This window comes from Oncorhynchus keta, chromosome 5 (assembly GCF_023373465.1).
Source record: "Oncorhynchus keta strain PuntledgeMale-10-30-2019 chromosome 5, Oket_V2, whole genome shotgun sequence".
Classification (NCBI taxonomy): Eukaryota; Metazoa; Chordata; class Actinopteri; order Salmoniformes; family Salmonidae; genus Oncorhynchus; species Oncorhynchus keta.
The window spans coordinates 14,416,442-14,436,582 of NC_068425.1; the positions used below are offsets into that span (position 1 = coordinate 14,416,442).

The following is a 20,141-nucleotide window of genomic DNA, read 5'->3' on the forward strand; positions in this document are numbered from 1 at the left end:
CAGCCTCAATGTTCTGGATCGGACAACGCCATATTAGAGTGAGACTCGTCTCAAACAAGAGAGGAGCAGTACAGAGCTCCCTCTGCACAATGTGCTTTCATAGCGTACACATCAATGGCCCACAGCTTAATACACATCAGAGACTCAGAGAGCAGGGAGGGGACCACATTGGTTCATATAGACTCAACCCAAACAGTTTAATAAGTTTCCCCACCGGCACTCATTCCTCTGTTCTCCCTCCCATAACATAAAATTGATCAGAAATACAGTGTAGACATTGCTAATGTTGTAAATGACTATTGTAGCCGGAAACGGCAGATTTTTTATGGAATATCTACATAGGCATACAGAGGCCCATTGTCAGCAACCATCACGCCTGTGTTCCAATGACACGTTGTGTTTGCTAATCCAAGTTTATTACTTTAAAAAGGCTAATTGATCATTAGGAAACCATTTTGCAATTATGTTAGCACAGCTGAAATCTGTTGTTCTGATTAAAGAAGCAATAAAACTGGCCTTCTTTAGACTAGTCGAGTATCTGGAGCATCAGCATTTGTGGGTTCAATTACAGGCTCAAAATGGCCAGAAATAAAGAGCTTTCTTCTGAAATTTGTCAGTCTATTCTTGTTCTGAAAAATGAAGGGTATTCCATGTGAGAAATTGCCAAGAAACTGAAGAACTCGTACATCGCTGTGTACTACTCCCTTCACAGAACAGCGCAAACTGTCTCTAAACAGAATAGAAAGAGGAGTGGGAGGCCCCGGTGCACAACTGAGCAAGAGGAGTACCTTAGAGTGTCTAGTTTGAGAAACAGGCGCCTCACAAGTCCTCAACTGGTAGCTTCATTAAATAGTACCCGCAAAACACCAGTCTCAACATCAACAATGAAAAGGCGACTCCGGGATGCTGGCCTTCTAGGCAGAGTTCCTCTGTCCAGTGTCTATGTTCTTTTGCCCATCTTAATCTTTTATTTTTATTGGCCAGTGTGAGATATGGCTTTTTCTTGGCAACTCTGCCTAGAACGCCAGCATCTCAGAGTCGCCTCTTCACTGTTGACGTTGAGTCTGGTGTTTTGCGGGTACTATTTAATGATGCTGCCATTTTGAGCCTGTAATCGAACTCACAAATGCTGATGCTCCAGATATACTCAACTAGTCTAAAGAAGGCCAGTTTTATTGCTTCTTTAATCAGGACAACTGTTTTCAGCTGTGCTAACATAATTGCAAAAGGGTTTCCTAATGACAAATTATGTGCTTTTCTTTCAAAAACAAGGACATTTCTAAGTGACCCCAAACTTTTGAACGGTAGTGTATGTTTCACCACAGTCTTTGTATCCCCTAATGATCCGTCTGCAGCTTGACGCCTCTTCACTAGATTAGCAGCAGTCAGAGAAGTTTCATCTGATTGTCTATGATGTCACAGAGAGAATCTGGTGAATGTTCCACATGCCCGCCGCCACACCATCCTCTGTGGGATTGTGCCTCTGCAACTCTGACAGCTGCCATCTCATCCAGCCCCATTTATGGCGAGGGGCTTTGAAGTTCCTTTAGTTGAATCGGGCCGAATCCATAAAGAGACCCCTGTTTAATTAGGGTGATAAACACTATCAAATATGTCTCCATCACTTCTTTTAATTTCCCGTCAGAAGCAGAGCTGGTTTCTGATGCCTGTCTCTCTGGTTTATTAATCAGAGCGTTTATCAGCTCTGCTAGCTCACACGCCTGTTTCTCCTATTGGTCTACGGAGAAAACGACTGACTGTTTGAGCATCAATCAGTGTAAAAAAAAACTTAGAGATAAAGTCAACATGCTTAGACATTGCTTTCCTGTGAGCCTAATTAATCATTCCCTTTTTCTACATTTCAGAGGCATTAGTTCAGCACCATGGCATTTTGCTTCAAATGGAGAGGCGAAGATAACAGGGAATGTCTCTGACATAACTACATGACGAGGAAATCAACAATATCCCCTGGCACACGACAGCCATACATAAATTAGAATCCCAATCTAATTCACTGTCTATGGCATACACACAATACTGAACTTGCAGAGATCTTCATGTGGACTTGTATCCTAAATGAATGCATCAAAGAGAAGGCTGCTTGCAGAATTGTCATGTTCAACTCAATTATAATTACAGCTTTTTTGGAGAATGGCATGAGAAATAATTAGCCTAGTGTTTACAGGCAGAAGAGCGGCAGGCAGATCCAAAATGTATTCAGACACCTCCCTGATGGGGCTCCCGCTCCTTTATAAGTTAGCCAGTTCAGATTGTAAATGTCTGTGAGAAATCCAATTCTGTGACCTTACAAAATCATCGTGGGGGACAGCGGGAGAGAATAATTGATTGCTAGATTTTGGTTGATCATTTCCCAAACCTTGGATTTAGCACTCAGGGAATTGAGAGGTGAGGCATAAGACACATTGCAGTAAATAATGCTTTTCCCCGGTGCAAGGGGTGGGTCAAGCTGTGATGTTTCATTTATTATAGTTTCCCTCTCAAAATGTTATAGAAAATCTATTTTCCAATATAATGTTGAAGGATAACTGAAGAGACATGGTTTCATGATTCTAATATCAGTTCTGTGGTCAATACGATCTGACTCTCAATGTAGACCGTCACTAGTTGATTTAGGTACTGTAACAGTGACTGTCCGTCATCTCACAAAGGTTCCTCATTCATGATGTGCAGCAGCAAAACTATAGGTGATAGAGAACTTTCTTTCTTTTTTAAACGGTTTTCATTGCCGCCTAAGAGCAACAAAGGCAAAACAATGGACAAGCCTTGAGACATGAAATTTGAGAGACAAAATCACGTACAGTAATTTTCCTAAAAGGTAGGCTATTGTCCTCCCGTTCTAAAAGGCACAAATTCCATATCTGTTATCCTGTCTAATTTGAAATAAACCGTTTACACAGTGTAAATATTTTTGTTGAGAGCCTCTCATTCTTTGAGGTTTTTCTTTAAACGGAAAGTGTCACATAAACAGTGTCTCTCAGTAAGTAACCATACAGCATGCTAGGATGGAGACGGAGACCGGGCTAACTGATAATTCCAGCAGGCAGCAGAACATATCTACACTAGCTGCTTGTTTTCTTTTTTGCTCATCATTTGAGATCTCCATTGTGTTAATTAGCCCACATTTAATCATGTCATTTGAGTGTGATTACATGGAAGTTCGACGCTTCAGAGGCGTATGCTCATTTCAGATCTCGGCTGATATTTATAATCCTCACGTCCTCTTTTATGAGAGAGATGCCTTCAATTTAACAGATGGCCAAATAAATACTGTACCATTCCCATCCATTTCAGTGGAATGGTTTCCCTTTCTCACATACTATAGGTGTGCATGGCATGTGCAGTACCAGTTAAAAGTTTGGACACACCTATTCATTAAACAGGTTTTCTTTATTTTTCTACTATTTCCTACATTGTACAATAATAGTGAAGACATCAATACTATGAAATAACACATGAATCATGTAGTAACCAAAAAATAAGAATGGCGCCTGAGAGGATGACTGCGTTTTTATTGGCTCTTAACCAACCGTGCTATTTTGTTTGTTTTTAAGCATTTCAACTCGAAGGTGTAGACCTGTTGTAAGCGGCGCATGTGACAAATAAAATTCATTAGATTTGATTTGAAAAGTGTTAAACAAATCAAAATTGATTTTAGATTTTAGATTCTTCAAAGCAGCCACCCTTTGTCTTGATGACAGCTTTGCACACGCTTGGCATTCTCTCGACCAGCTTAATGAGGAATTATTTTCCAACAGTCTTGAAGAAGTTCCCACATATGCTGAGCACTTGTTGTCGGCTTTTCCTTCACTCTGCAGTCCAAGTCATCCCAAACCGTCTAAATTGGGTTGAGGTTGGGTGATTGTGGAGGCCAGGTCATCTGATGCCCTTACACAGCCCGGAGGTCTGTTTTGGGTCATTGTCCTGTTGAAAAACTGATGATAGTCCCACTAAGCGCAAACCAGATGGGATGGCGTATCTTTGCAGAATTCTGTGGTCGCCATGCTGGTTAAGTGTGCATTGAATTTTAAATAAATCACCGACAGTGTCACCAGCAAAGCACCCCAAACCATCACTCCTCCTCCTCCATGCTTCACGGTGGGAACCACGCAGGCAGAGATCATCACCGACTCTGCGTATCACAAATACATGGCGGTTGGAATCAAAAATCTCACATTTGGACTCATCAGACCAAAGGACAGATTTCCACTGTTCTAATGTCCATTGCTTGTGTTTCTTGGCCCAAGCAAGTCTCTTCTTCTTATTGGTGTCCTTTAGTAGTGGTTTCTTTGCAGCAATTTGTACCATGAAGGCCTGATTCACGCAGTCTCCTCTGAACAGTTGATGTTGAGACGTGTCTATTACTTGAACTCTGTGAAGCATTTATTTGGGCTACAATCTGAGATGCAGTTAAGTTTAATAAACTAATGCTCTGCAGCAGAGGTAACCCTGGGTCTTCCTTTCCTGTGGCGGACTACATGAGAGCCAGTTTCATCATAGCACTTGATGGGTTTTGCGACTGCACTTTCAAAGTTCTTGACATTTTACGGATTGACTTACCTTCATGTTTTAAATTGTAATGATGGACTGTCGTTTCTCTTTGCTCACTTGAGCTGTTCTTGCCATATGGTATTTTACCAAATAGGGCTATCATCTGTATACCACCCCTACCTTGTCACAACACAACTAATTGGCTCAAACGCATTAAGGAAAGAAATTCCACAAATTAACTTTTAACAAGGCACACCTGTTAATTGAAATGCATTCCAGGTGACTACCTCATGAAGCTGGTTGAGAGAATGCCATGAGTGTGAAAAAATGTCATCAAGGCAAAGGGTTTGAAGAATCACAAATATAAGATATATTTTGATTTGTTTAAAACTTTTTTTTACGACATGATTCCATGTGTTACTTCCTAGTTTTGATGTCTTCACTATTATTATACAATATAGAAAATTTTTTTTTTTTTAAAGGAAATCCCTTAAATCAGTAGGTGTCTCCAAAGGTTTCACTGGTTCTTATATTGTACTGTGAAATATATGCATTTTATTAGATTTGAAATGATGATTAAATTATATATTACCCCTTTTGATTAGCTGATGAAATCTGATTAGCTATTTTGATTATGAAGTTAATCAGAGAAGCAGCTCAGCGCTTATTCCTGTATTCCCATATCCGCAGATCTTAGAATGAGCAATAAGTGTGTCTCTTACCGACAGCCTTGAGGGAGGCGTACTTATTGAGCTCTTTCCCAGGTTGCTGTTGCTCATAGGGGCTAGGGATCTGTCCCAGGGAAGGGTAGGGGTGGGGAGGAGACCCTAAGCCTGGCATTAGTGATGATCCTGGACCCACACTGTTCATCTGGTTAGCCTCTGTAGGGAGAGAAAGAGAAAGATGGCAGAGAGAGAGATGTCAGTCTGGCAGAAAAAGTAAAAAATGTAATTAAATATTGATGTTCCATCTGAGTGATTGAGATTATGGGCCCATATAAATGCTACAATGTAGTTAGCAAATTCGATTGTGCACTGTTTTATTGTTTTCCCACTTAAGTGAGGCAATATTTTTTACCTTTTACTGCAGTGGGCTAAAATCAGGGTTGGTGTTTCTTGGTAGTCTTAAACATATCTACTTTGAAACCTCACTCATATGGCTATGGGCTTAAAAAAATAAAACACCATGTCAGATATAGTTGAAATGTATTATATTTTGAGTTGGCATCCCAATATTATACTTTATATACATCACATAAGACCATTGACATAGAAACACCAGATTTTCGGTTACTTAAAAAAAGAAAATGTTTATAGATTTTGAAATTATGAAAAATATGAATAACATTCCACCCATGAGGCCACTAGCTAATTTGGCTGCATGAAAGGTTTATCAGCAGTATTTTTGAAATCAGTGATTCTTCCTTCCTGTCAGTGGTGAGATGTAATAGCTGGTGTCTCCCAAGAAAGCTGTGGAAGTCGAGACCTGATAGACCCCACATAGGCAGCTTACACTATCTCATTGACCTGCCAACACAATTGTTATATTCTCTTCATGTTAGCCCCGGGATACAAATCATTAACCGTCCATCGCTCCGAGCTAGATGGCCCTCTAGCCAGCTCACTGTGCTAATCCTCTCCCAATCGAATTGCTTTGGTTTCCTCCAACCAAGTCTCAGCCAAAACCAACAGCAGCGTAGCTCAGCCCCCAGCTGATATGTCTCTCAATAGGCCTGATAGAAATCAATTTGACGGATGGATAAGAATGGACAGAGGTAATTGTTTCAGATCCTTGGTAACATTGCACCCTGTGCTGGTTGGCCCTCCCTGGGGACTCAGCTGGAGAGAGAGAGTGTGATGACTGCTCTTTATAAAATGGTACTAATCCAGCATCCAGCATGCAGACATCTGCTTAATTGAGGAGAGCATGGAACCATGGCAAATTGGCTGGCCCCCTGCCTGCTGGCATGGCAGAGCAACCAGATGTTGTGGGCATCATTTTCAACTGGCCCCGCAGGACCCAAAGGAGATCAGGAGACAGCAGGCTGCACCCACGCCCAGGTGTCAGTTTGGGGGATGGTGAACCTTAATAACTCCAGGAATACTACAGTAGCTATCTACAGTAGAATATCAATAACATAAAGTTAACTAATAGCTCAATGTTGATATTGTGTGTAATAGCAGAGTTCCATCAAATGCATTCCCCCAGTTTGGCTGTAGCAGTTACTGATTAGTCAAGGTAATACTGTACATCCATTCAGTTGTATCCGTATTCATGTTGCACATGTAAACATAACTCTCTTCCATGACTGATGTCCACAGCCCAATGTGAGGAACAATACCAGGACCTTGAGAGAGTAGAGTCATTGTAGTAGACATTGTAAGTGCCCATAAACTGCTGCTTGGGCATGTTGAGAACACTAATGAGTTTTCAAAGTACAAGCAATCTGTTGAGCAGCGGATTGAACCTATGGCACGAAATGCTGTTCGTAACAATAGCTTCCTTTGTATGACCACACATTCAACAAGTAAAATAGAATGGTCGAGCACTGCTTGAAGTTCTGGATTGATTTGAAGGCTACTACAAATTGTAAATAACACCTGTTAGAAAAATGCAAAATAATGATCTGACTTTTTATGGGCCCTGTGTGTGTTATTCTTAGGTATCCTGTGTGTGTGTGTGTGTGTGTGTGTGTGTGTGTGTGTGTGTGTGTGTGTGTGTGTGTGTGTGTGTGTGTGTGTGTGTGTGTGTGTGTGTGTGTGTGTGTGTGTGTGTGTGTGTGTGCGTTATTCTTAGGTATCCTGTGTGTGTGTGTGTATGTGTGTATCCTGTTCTTTTCTCTCCTTCTCTCCTCAGGTGGCAATCATCACTCCCCAATCAGTCACCAATCAATCATCAATCAGAAGACACACCTCCTATTGCCATTACCCTATCACATCCCCTTCCCGTGGTTTAAAAACCCTGTCCCATGTTTCCTCTAGAGCTCAATCTCTCTGTCAATCTCTCTATGTCATACAATCTCTCGGTCGTTGTCTTGTTTGTTTGAGCACCTCCATATCACCTTGTCCCCACCTGTGATGATTGTTTTTGTTATGGTGTTTGATGGTGGGAAAAGGGGGAACCAAGACATACATGGGCATACACTACCTGTAGGAATACTTTGTATAAAAACACTAGTTAGAACTGGGCGGACCACCCACTGTATTTTTGGTTCGTTAGTTAGCTGTTGGTGAAGTAGTCTAGTCTAGCTTAGGGGTGTTTTTGTATACTTATTATTTCTTTCCTTGGGTCCAGCTCAGCCCCTTTCCCTGCTCCCCCCATTACCGTGTGTTTTCAAATAAACCATGAGTGTTTGACGGTAATTTAGTTGTCTGTGGTTATTTGGTTCTCACTCTTACTTTTTCACTATTATAATTTGCATGAGTTATGTTACGGGTCTCGTTATCACCACCCGTCTAGACTGTCGGGCCAAAAGGGATTCGTAACAGTAATATACAAGCAATATTAAGTAACTGTTTGTTATTATTATGATCAATCAAAAGACACAGGTCATTCAGATATTATTTATAGTGAACAAGTATTCATTAAAAAGAGTACATGAAAAGGAGTTAGTTACCTTGGCTGTACCTTTTTGAGACTGAGATAAATGAAGAACTTTAGAAAATAGAGATGAGAACTCCCAGTTCATTACTCATCTCACAGATATGAACGTTCAGTAGTAGAGGAACTGGAAACATTTAGTCCAGTGTGAATACTTTTTTGATGTATAGTTGTTGTGTTCTTACTACGACACAAACCGTAATAAATGATACTCGAAACAGAGATAACGTTGACATGACTTTCTCGTTCAAACTCAAGTTCGAGCACAGTGTGTTCATGCGCAGGCGCAGTACTCAATTAGTATCAATGCTCTAGGTTCCACAATAACAACATACAGTCAGTCGTACCTATGATAAATGCTGTATAGTAGTATCACATATCATACTTAACAATAATTATGGCCAGAATTCAATCATATCTGCAGTGTGACCACCCTCCTTTGCTTCCCCAATCATGGTGATCAAAACAGACTGTCAACTTGTATGTTATACATAATAACTGGCTGTGATGAATGGCATATTTGCGGAGGCACACTGAGGCCAATTAACAACTTAACGACTCGTTTGCAAGTCAACAGGTCAACATGTTCTGAGAGCAGATTTCTCTGGCAAGTTTACACTTCGGTAGATTGCCCAAGGGAGGATAAAAAGGTGAAAAGGACATACAATCCCCATTACTTATATGCCCCAAATCTTACCAACCAGCTCGCATTATAGGATTCACATCTTGATTTAACTGTAAACTACTGTACACATGCATCTCTCTGCTGCACTGATGGTATGAGAGGAGAATACAGACATGACGATCACCGAGTAGTCAACGTCAATGTTTGTAATGATTGTGATGATAAAATACAGGTTAAATCAAATAAAAATGTCTTATCTGGAAGATCTGTTGCATTATAATACCTCATTTTATTGTTGCCATGCAACATCTAATCAGGCACACACGCCACCGTGTGAAAAGCAAAGAGCCTCTTTTGCTCGGTTTCATGTTAGTTGGTCGATAAGGAGGTCAGTGGACATGGAACCCTGTTTGTGCCAGTGCTGCAACTAGTGCACAATATTCCATTCTAATTAGCTCCACAACTCATATACTAAATACATTTGCATTTACACATTTAGCTGAACACTATCATCTGCTTTGGACAGTGGACAATGAGCCGTGAAAGAGATGGATCAAATCAAATCTAGGCAAAACTGGTTCTGTCTGGGAAAAGACTGATGCCAAGTGGACTGAAATAGATGTTCTGATTTGAAACCGGGTCTTGGTGGCAATGACCATTCGTCAGGGAAGAGATGTCAGCTATCGCTGAAATGTCAGCAGAGCTTTTGTTCTCCTCGTCTTCCCGGCTGGCGGGCGATTTGATTGGATTCTAGTCTATTTTTCCCAGACAGTTACTTAATGAATATGCCAGCTTTAGTTACGCATGCTTCCTGGCTCATGACTCAGCAGCAGCCACTGGAAGGTTTCTCTTCTCCAGATGATGAACACAATCATCGCTGGATCTACAGGTCCGAAAGGCTGAAGGCAGCAGCGATGTAATCAAAGATGTCTAGTCGGACTAGTCTGACAGCCGGGCCAAGAGAGCTGTAGCCAACAGCAGGTGCATTAATCCATTTTGGTTGGAGAGGAAAGAAAAATATGTTTCACGATAAGAAAAGTTGCATGATCTTTCAGAAGTTCAGAACCAAAATGTAGGAATGGACGGCATGAAATCAACGTATCCCCAGAAAAAACAGCATCAACTGCAAAATAAAATTGCAGTTCAAAATCAACTTTTGTTTTCATAAAAATAAATGATGAAATTGATCCTCTATGTTTATTTCATGCTTATCCACAGGGGAATAAATGTGAAGAACGGGAAAAGCAACTTGCCCACCAGATTTGTAACCAAAGGTTCCATGAGGGCTACTGACTATGGTAATCAGAAACTTTGGAAATTCTTATGAAATACTGCACTGCCTCCTGGAAACATATTCACCCGGATGCACAGTGGTCCCAATAGATACGCTCCAATAGGAAATGGTTCGGAACAACAGGGGAGTAGAGCTTTCAACAGAGGTCTGGAGGGACCCCAGCATGAATGAATGATGATTGTTGAAACGTTCCAGTGTTTTCTGTGGGAAAAGACAAGGGTTTAAAGAGGAAGAGACCATTGCACAGAACAATGTACTTTAAAGAGAGGAGAAGATGCGTTTGAATCAAGAATAGGGAAGGTGTTTATTTTCCTTAGCGAGTCCAATTAATATGAAAGAGGATAGTGTAGCAAGAGTTAAAAAGTGGGAGGATAAGGTCAGGGACAGGAGGCGTGAACCAAACATGAAACAACTGTCAGCACCACTTCAAAGGGACTAATGTACTCTCCTCTGCCACTGAAAAATAAGAGATGGTACAAGTTTAACATTATAACTTTTTTTTAACAAGTATCAACTTTTAGAGTCCACTATGCCATTGTGCAGCCTCTCCATCATAATAAAAAAATATAATAATAGTGAAATAGGCTAATTAGAAGCTCATTTCCCACCGGTCAAATAGATGTTTCCATGCTGTGCTAATTACTTTGTAAAGGAGCATGAAATGATCTGTGTTGTCTCATTAAAAGACATACAGGGAAGCTTTTACAACTCTTTCACTACACCTGCTAATAGCGGGTCAGGTATGGCTCTGTGACTAGGTGAAAACAATGAGTGATTTTCAAGAATCATTGTTCTCTGAAATTACCCCACCTCTGGAAATGTGGAAATCTTGAAGTACAAGCTGTTACTTTGGCATTGAGCTGCTAATTTAAGGAATAATACATTCGTCCCTCCATTGTCTGTGTACAATGGATAAAATCCCATTTCATCTGCCAGACATTGGTCCTCTTTTTACGCACGATTCCTTCTAAATTACTGGAGTCCCACTTCAATTCACTTTCCAACTGTCTGCCACTGGTTAGAAGTGGTCCATTTGTGAAAACTTTTGTAAGGTTAAAGACTCAAAGGTTGTTGCTGGAGAAGTGAATCATCACTTACAGACACAGATACCTTCCAAGAACTCATAAAAAATGCAAGAGTTTATTTTGGGAGCTGGATGCTACAATGGGAAGGGCACTCTCATTCACAGGTTATTTCCAATTGGGGAGTGAAAGTCTGCAGAAGGATTAGTCCTAAGACCTCCAATAACATGTACTGTATAATTTATTAGCAATACTTCATCATATTCGATGCACGCTTGTAGTTTCATCAGATGATTTGGCATTGCTTTGCTGCATTGAAACATTTCAGATTCAATAAGCATGTACAGAAAATAATATGAATACTTGTGATTTCAATGCTTTGCACAGTTTGTCAGTATTTGATGTTGATTTTCACAAATGAATTTGTCTAGAATAGTCAGTGTGACATTTAACACTGAGCCTCTCGCAGAAACCTACCTCTGCTAGACGGATTTACAGGGTATTAAGACAGTGTGCAAGAAGAAAGTCAGTCAGTCACTCTTATTTGTCCTGATGGAAGAAGTATATATTCCATGTAAATGTGTGTCTAGTCCTTGGCTTTTCTTCTTTATACTCAAAGGTTGGACAAGCTGAGCGATTAATAGCCAGGCCTTGAAGGTTGATGAGAAAAACCTTTGACTCACCAGGGTAAAATATGACTTGACAGGTCATTTTATAGGTTGAATTTCCTCAGTTGTAATTGACATAAAATAGGCATATGCAGGGATGGAACATAACTGATCTGGGTGCAGACGATGGCATAAAAACAGTATCTGAATTCCTACAGACTGAGGAAAGCCATTGTCTGTGTAATCCAATCTGACAGGTGGAGCTCACTGTGAGGTAAAGCAGCAGAAGAATCAATACCGCCTCCTCTCTTCTCCTCTCTCGGAGCATTGTTCACTCCTTCTCTGTGCTCTACCTGCTTCCATTACCTTAAATTCATACGCATTCATCAGCTCACCTCTGAAATGTAGCCGACGCTTCCAGACTCGGGAGTGTTATTGAGGGCGACACTTCACTTTGTAAATGTTGGTGTTTATGGCTTTATTGGCAAACTATGTGAACAGGTTTCTCTCCAGAGGCAAGTTTGACCAACTAAGTAATGGAAACTCCAACTTACAATGGCCTGTCTCCATAGTTCATACATTAACCAGTTGGCAACACCCACATGAGCAACAGTTCATACTCCCATGATTTATCTGCCGAGGGAGAACAGGCTCTGCTGCACTCACATAAAAAGCCGGCATGAAATTAACATTTAATGAATTTATATTCAGGCACTAAGTAAATCTAATGTATAAGCTTTGTCTTGTTGTATTACTGAATGAAATTGACGTTCCCCTATGCTAAGAGTATAATGGATGGACAACACAGTTATTTTGTCAAACGTGTTCATTACAGTGGCACCATTGTGTGTGCTTTATGAATGGATAATTCAGTAAACAGTTAGGTAAAAATACAAGCACAGAATAACGTTTTGCAAAAGGTACATTAAATATAGATACAACATATTCGCTATTTTGTGCATTAGGATGTGTGTGCTGTGGTCTGGGTGAACTACTTAACACCCTACATGATGGTGGGTTTGTGTGCACTATTTGTGATAATGGTACTCTCCATGCCACCAGCTGGGTCAAAGTTGTCTGTGCATGGAAGTGTGTGTTTCATTCGTCTATAGTACAGACACAAATGTGACTTCTACACAATAAATAATATGCCCACAGCAATGCAAAAGCTAATCACTATCTGCTCATCCAAGTGCTTGCATATTGCCCAGTGCTACTTATGGTACATTAAATCATTAATTTAGACGAGAGAGAACTTAATTTGTATTCCATTAGTGGGAGTAAACCCTCATCTCACTTTTCAACCTTGTTTGTATCAAGCTTCTCTTCTCAGCCTGCGAGCTTGACAAGGTGTTATCATTCATGTCAGGTACCAACAAAGATATAGAACTACAGTATTAGTATGCAGCACCAGTACTTTTAACGGTTTGGCCCTTAGGCGGAAGCTTAACTAAAGTGTCTCAAAATGATCACAGCATTCTTTTGTCTAAAACCATTCAGCAAGGCAGATATAAAAAGAAAGAGATACAAAATGCCCTGTTAAAAAAACAGGCATGTAACTGGAAAGAAAGGTGTTGATTTGTAACCGTTTTCCATTCATTGTAGGTAGTAGTAATCCATTTAAATACAGTTTCCTGTGACACTGTCTTGTGGGGAAAGGGCCTGCCAGACCGTCCGGCCGTGTTTGTTGGCAGCAAGGGAGAACTTTCTTCTCTTCGGCTGGCTGCCTAGAGAGAAAAGAGGCCAAGTGGCCACAGGTGCCCCTTGCTCACACAGGCAGGCCTAGAGGAGAGGGACAGGACAGTGCGTGTGGCCAAGATGGCCCCAGCAGCACACAGGACAGAAGTGGAGTGTAGCCTAGCTGCCAGCCAGCCAGCCACCCACCCAGAGGAGAGGCAACTAGAGGAGAGGGAACTAGAACAAAGCCCTGTCTGTCTGAGAGGATTGTGTCATCTGTGACGCTGACACATGTGAGAACTCTCTCTGGACCATTTCACTCAGTGCCAACTAGGCACCCACAACCCCTGCCATAGAGGCAGTATCCATCCTAGGGAGGCAGCCCAGGCATGGGTACACTTGACAGTGCCAGACATGACTAGGGGACGAGGAGGGGAACAGGCGCAGGACTGTGCCCTATAGACACACCACTCTACCCCCTGCCCAGAAGTGAGTCAAAGAGACGGAAGCAAAACGCCAGGGAGAAAATAACCATTTTAGTGGAGCTGTTGTGCAGTCAAAACAACAGCAGTCCTCAACACATATGGGAAGGAAGCACAAAGCGTTGTTTCCCGACAATGTATTCTCAAGGCTATAATCTCAGGGATATAGCGGACTATATTCTGTATACAGGGTACAGGATTGTGTCACGTGTTTCTGAAGGCTTTTTCTGTTGATTGGGAGAAAGGACACTTTGTATGCTAACAGGCTTTGTTGTTCTATTGTAATATCTGTCCGTTGTAGCTAGTTGATCTAATGTTACAAATCCATCTGTGCTGCCCTGTTTTCCTGAATCTCACATACTACTGCAGCCGAAGAAGGGGATTAATCTCCTGAACGCTTACCAACCAACTGAAGAGGGCTCAGTCACATAGCCAGTGCTGCTGTTCCTGCCGGTGCAATTATTTACCTCTCATCTCCAGTTCACAAAATTAGATACTTGTGTCTTTGTTTATCTCCTAACAATATAGTCTGTGTGTGTGTGTGTGTGTGTGTGTGTGTGTGTGTGTGTGTGTGTGTGTGTGTGTGTGTGTGTGTGTGTGTGTGTGTGTGTGTGTGTGTGTGTGTGTGTGTGTGTGTGTGTGTGTGTGTGTGTGTGTGTGCGTGTGCGTGTGTGTGTGCGTGCGTGCGAGTGTGTGCGCGCGCCCGCGTATATGAAAGGACCTTGATGTCCTCAAATACATCAAAACGACAGTGACGGTGATAGATTTTCCGGTGGGCGAAAACAGAGCACAACCAGATGCCAACCTGCCATGAAAATTGAAATAACATGGGAGGTATGTTGTTGTACAACTGAGGCATTATCTACAAAGAGAGAACTACCCGACCCAGTAGAGATGTAATGCTACTGTACTACAATGACTGAAGGTTGACTGGGTATTACTATGCTGCTCCTGAACTCAAAGTGCTGCTCCTGAACTCATGGTCTCCAGGACTAATAAAGTCTGGTGGTTTTGAGGTTGTAAGATGCATGGTTGTGATTGTTTGGGTTTCTCTTCTGACAATGACCATTTCTTTCCCCCAAAGCATCCATTTGTTACATGAAACGTCTGGTCGTCTGCTGACATGAACTAACTCTGTCTTTGCTGACTTAGTAATAATTACAAAAGAGTAATGGAAGAACAGTAATTTTCGCAACCACTATGACAAGCATTGTATGGTCAAAAACAGCAATATATTTTTCAGAGGGAGGTGTTTCCTATGGTATTATAGATTGTGGATACTATGATATTCATCATTTAGCTGGGAGTCAACTTAAGCACTTACCACTTAAGAGGAGCTTGCCAACACTAGCCAACAAAGAAAATATGACCAAAGAACCCTCTTTAAAGAGTAAGTGAAAAAAGCCCCCTTTGAAGCTGTGACCATTCTCAGTGGACATTAATATTACATTACATTGGATGTGATAGAACACCCAGGCCCTCTGTGTAATTTCTCAATCACCAGCCAGCAGGGAGGCAGAGTATCCTGAGTAGTGTGAGGATATTCAGAACAAGTGATCTAAAGGTATCTGCAGTAACCCCCATGTTATTGAACTACTCAAAAATGCCATTAGGCAGTCCTAAAATAAATCCTTGTCATTGGTCATACATGAGGGCATTGGGTATTGGGGTCCGATCGGCAGTCCGGTATCTGATAAACCTACAGCTTACTTTTAAAATACATTGTTGAACATGGTGTGTTGTTTTAATGTACTGCATAGGGAGGGATTCATGTTCATCTTTTTTCGGATCACATTTTGCTGTAGGTTTAAATGTAGCTTACTATAATAGCTGTACTATGACCCATCAGTGAGGCAGCCATAGGCCACAGCGCTGAAGCTCCCATCCCATCGCTAGCTGCTCCTGAGCCCCTGATTTCCACCACCTACCTGTCAACATGTCGGCTAGCTGGTAATGAACAGATCATTATTCCAGGAGGGGGCACGGAAGAAAAAAAGGGGTCTCTGTTTAAAGAATGATTCATTATTCGCCTGTCATGGCAGCACCAAGAACGCCTGAATTCATTAAAGTGAATAATAATCATTTCAGCTGAAGGAGAAAACTCATCTCGTAGGCATACCTTGAGGTACAGTCGGCTTGATGTTCAGGGCACTATATGCCTGTGACAACCAGGCAGACGTTTTCTGAAAGATACTACCTTGTCCACACATTTCCGTACTCTACTTTGGTGCGTTTCGATGTAAGAGGAGAGAGTGGCAGCATTAACCAAAGAAAATACTTATTCTACAGTTGATGTGATGAAAACAAAGAACTAAGCTGCCTATTAGGAATGTTCATTCATTATTAGTATTTCCCTCAAAGAAGGATTATTATGATATTTAAGGGTGCCTCAAATGTCTATATGTATAGTTTTCCTCAGGGGAATTTCCCGAGATAAAAGTATTTTTTTTATCAGTTCAGTCTGAAGTTGAAAGGGGCAGAGAAAAATCAGTGTCGGCACAATTGTGTGAGATTGCCAAGGATACAGGCATGCACAATCCTATAGGAGTTGACAGTGGAACAGCAAACTGCAAGTGTATAATCAGGTCCTTTTGCCACTGTGGGGAAATGAATTCAGTCAGATATCATGTATTCTGCCTCTTAAATGAGTGTAATTCAACAACAATCCCTTTTTTCTGCTCCTGTCTATTTGATCTACAACAGCAAAAAAAATCCATGGACAGGCCACTTGGTCGTCATACCTTCGTTTCCATGGAGATGTCATGCATATTGGCACCATATGTATTAGTTCCATCATGTGACATAAGGGAATCAGAATGGAAACCACCTGAGCCATATACAGTGTCTTAAAAAAGCGTTCACACCCCTTGACTTTTTCCACATTTTGTTGTGTTACAGCCTGAATTTAAAATGGATTCAATTCATATTTTATTTGATATATTAATTACACTTTGCATGGTGTATCAATGTACCCAGTCACTACAAAGATACAGGTGTCCTTCCTAACTCAGTTGACGAAGAGGAAAGAAACCACTCAGGGATTTCACTATGAAATGTACTTTATGTCCTGAATACAAAGCGTTATGCTTGGGGCAAATCCAACACATCACTGAGTACCACTCTTCATATTTTCAAGCATGGTGAAGGCTGCATTATGTTATGAGTATGCTTGTAATCGGTAAAGACAAGGGAGTTTTTGGGGATAAAAATACATGGAATAGAACTAAGCACAGGCAAAGTCCTAGAGGAAAACCTGGTTCAGTCTGCTTTCCATAAGACACTGGGAGAAAAATTCACCTTTAAGCAGGACAATAACCTAAAACACAAGGCCAAATATACACAGGAGTTGCTTACCAATATGACATTGAATGTTCCTGAGGCGCCGAGTTACAGTTTTGACTTTAAATCGGCTTGAAAATCTATGGCAAGACTTGAACATTTCAGTCTAGCCATGTTCAACAACCAACTCGGCAGAGCTGAATAATGTGCAAATATTGTACAATCCGGGTGTGCAAAGTTCTTAGAGACTTACCCAGAAAGACTGACAGCTGTAATCGCTGCCAAAGGTCATTCTAACATGTATTGTCTCAGGGGTGTGAATACCTATGTAAATGAGATATTTCTGTATTTCATTTTAAAAACATTTGCAAAAATGTCTAAAAACATGTTTTCAGTTTGTCATTATGGGCTTTCTGAAGGGTCTGTATAGCATGTATGATCTGAAGCACTGGAAACCACTGACTCTTCTTGTATCAAAGAGGGGACTTTGTATTGTGAATGGCAAAGCGCTTTAAAAAAAATCATAGCCATGGTCTAATCATATCACAGTTCTTTCATAATCAATTAAAGGTCTGACGAGGGTTAATGAACATTTCAAAATTGGTCTTTGAGACAAAGGCCTCATTACTTGAATGTACTGAGTACTGAATGTATTGGGTCTACGGCCATTGCAATGGGAGAAAGCTTTCCCACTGGGCACAGACATCAGTGCAATGTCTGATTTTGATTTACATTTGGTTGAGTTATCGACTAACTTGAATTACATGTTAAATAAACCAAAAATGTCATCCTGTCATTGGATTTAGGTTAAAAGTTCATTGAAAAAAAGACTAAATTCCCTTACGTTGATGACTTTTTGCATATCCAATCAGTTTTCCACGCTGATTCAATGTCATCACATTTGAGTTTTGGGGTTGAAATGACTTGGAAACAACGTTGAATCAACCCATTTTTGCTAAGTTGGTTGCAATTACAAAAAAGCACAATATGCAGATAAAAACATCAAGAAAAAACACATTCTTTTTAATTAATAGATACCTTGATATTGACACAAGTAAGCTCTTTCAATTGAATCCTCAATGCAGCAAGTGTTCAGTGTAATATAACATCAGATTGAAAACCCAGGAGGAGATGTTACTCAAACACATGCAGCCTCACATTAACCTAATTACTTGTGCTGCCACCTCTTCAGAGCGCTACTCTCTCACAAGACACAGTTCACACACAGACAGTCCTCTTTGGCAGTCAATGTATGCCATGGGGTGTCACATACATGGACATCAGCCTCACTAGATTAGATACCCTGCATAATTCACATATAGTGGAATAGCCTGTCTAAGTGAGAGCTTCTGCTAGTGCAGTGTGCTTGCTTTACATGTGTGATAATGAGATTGATTCACCAGAATAACACTCTTCAGGCGCCTCAGCCTAAAGGGTTTCATTCCATTCCGATTCTATTGATGCTGTATTAGGCAAATTTGAAAATCAATTTGAATTAAACTATTTCCCTTGTTCTGATTGTCTTATCATGTATTTATTTTTTTACACCACTATAGCAACCCTGATTATGCTCTCCTGTTTAGTGGCTGAGGTTTCTTACTATTCTGGCTGAGGTACCATGCTACCATAAAAAGCCCTGTCAACTTCCTGTCTTGATGTCTGTCTACTAAGCTGTACCCAGTGGGTTACCTAATTCAAAACAATCACACACTGTGTTGCTGACTGAGAGTATGTGTCTGCCAGTCAGTCTCAGCACTCGCGGCTTTAAGCACTTTAATGGCATGTCAGACTGGAGAACCTCAGTAATGTAAAGTTTTTTTTAGTCCCAGTGCTCTATGAAATGGCCCTGCTCCCAGCACAGTCACACACCCCACTCTCTGGGTTATTACCGCTCAGCCTGCATGGAGATGGAGTCAGCTCTTTAACAGCACAACACCTGGGTGTCTCCTCTCACACACCTCCCTGCGCCTCTCCACATCTTCAACAGGGAGCTCACTGGGTGAGGCTATTCACACTGATACAATAACCCATCACATCTTCTCACGAAACAGCAAGACACTGCTCTGCCTGTGTGACTTTTTACAAGAGAACAGTCAGTGTGGGAACGAGTGTGAATACCTGCTCAAAGAAACCTGTGCTGTCATCCCACTTTATTGAATAAGGATTCCAGTTAGCATAACTAAACAACACTACCTCTATTCCAATACAGGACACACCTTAATAGTGACAAACTGCTCCTTCTGATTCTATAATGCCCACATTATACCAAACCAATAAAAAACAGCGTGTTGAATTCTAGTGGAATCACACACTGCTTTCACCCAATCCCTGGCCTTCTAAGGACACCTGAAAAGCTCTGTCACACTAAATGACACATCCCTTGTGGAGATTGAAGAGGTCCTTGTTGCTTGATGTGACGGACTACGAGAGATAGTGTTGTGTGTGGAGGAGGTGCCACTGACAAAGGAAGAGATTACCCAGAACCCACGTCTCCACTCATCTACCCTCTCCGATCCACATTGCTATTGTGTGAAAACGTATGGATCCTTCCCTTTACTGTGAGGAGAGACAATGCCAATGTGTGTCCATGCAGACCACCTGATGGCAGAACTGGGTCTCCAATCCCTTTGGTAATCCCTACCCAAGGGATGCGAGAGAAATATGCCAGATCTTCAGGCGAATACAAGCTACAAGCTTCAATTATCGGTGGAAGCTATACTCAAGAATCAAAGTGAAGGCTCTTGACCCAGAGCTGCCTCATCCACTTCAGTTTTTGACAACAAACAGAAAAAACACACTGCTGCCATATGCTTATGCCGTCAACATAAAACTAGTATTCCCATTATTATTCTCTCCAAGTTGGAATTGTCCGTCTCACACAAACAAACAGCTTGTTTTTCATGTCAAACATTGACACTCCTTTGCAGCAGGAAAAATGCACTGCCATAAGTAAACATGTCATTTTACTTCTCTCCAACAACAGACAGCATGCGTTACAATCACTTCCAAACAAGCAAATGGGGAAAAGTCTGTCCATTGCCATTA

The 20,141-nt window shown here is 41.2% G+C and overlaps 1 protein-coding gene and 1 long non-coding RNA gene across 3 annotated transcripts in view; one reads left to right on the plus strand and one right to left on the minus strand.

Annotated features, from left to right (window-relative positions):
* The window catches only part of LOC118365355 (uncharacterized), a 150,067-nt gene that overhangs the window by 91,120 nt on the left and 38,806 nt on the right, over nt 1-20,141 (plus strand). The window contains exon 3 of one of the 2 annotated variants that reach the window (XR_004821763.2): nt 1,866-5,307. The exons of the other annotated variant lie outside the window; for it this stretch is intronic. This is a non-coding gene — a long non-coding RNA (uncharacterized LOC118365355). Of the gene's footprint in view, nt 1-1,865; nt 5,308-20,141 lie in introns of those variants that run through there. 2 annotated transcript variants of the gene reach the window in all.
* The window catches only part of shisa9b (shisa family member 9b), a 31,645-nt gene that overhangs the window by 4,912 nt on the left and 6,592 nt on the right, over nt 1-20,141 (minus strand). The window contains exon 3 of the mRNA XM_035747508.2: nt 5,232-5,390. Coding sequence (XP_035603401.1) covers nt 5,232-5,390 — 159 coding nt within the window. The remainder of the gene's footprint in view (nt 1-5,231; nt 5,391-20,141) is intronic.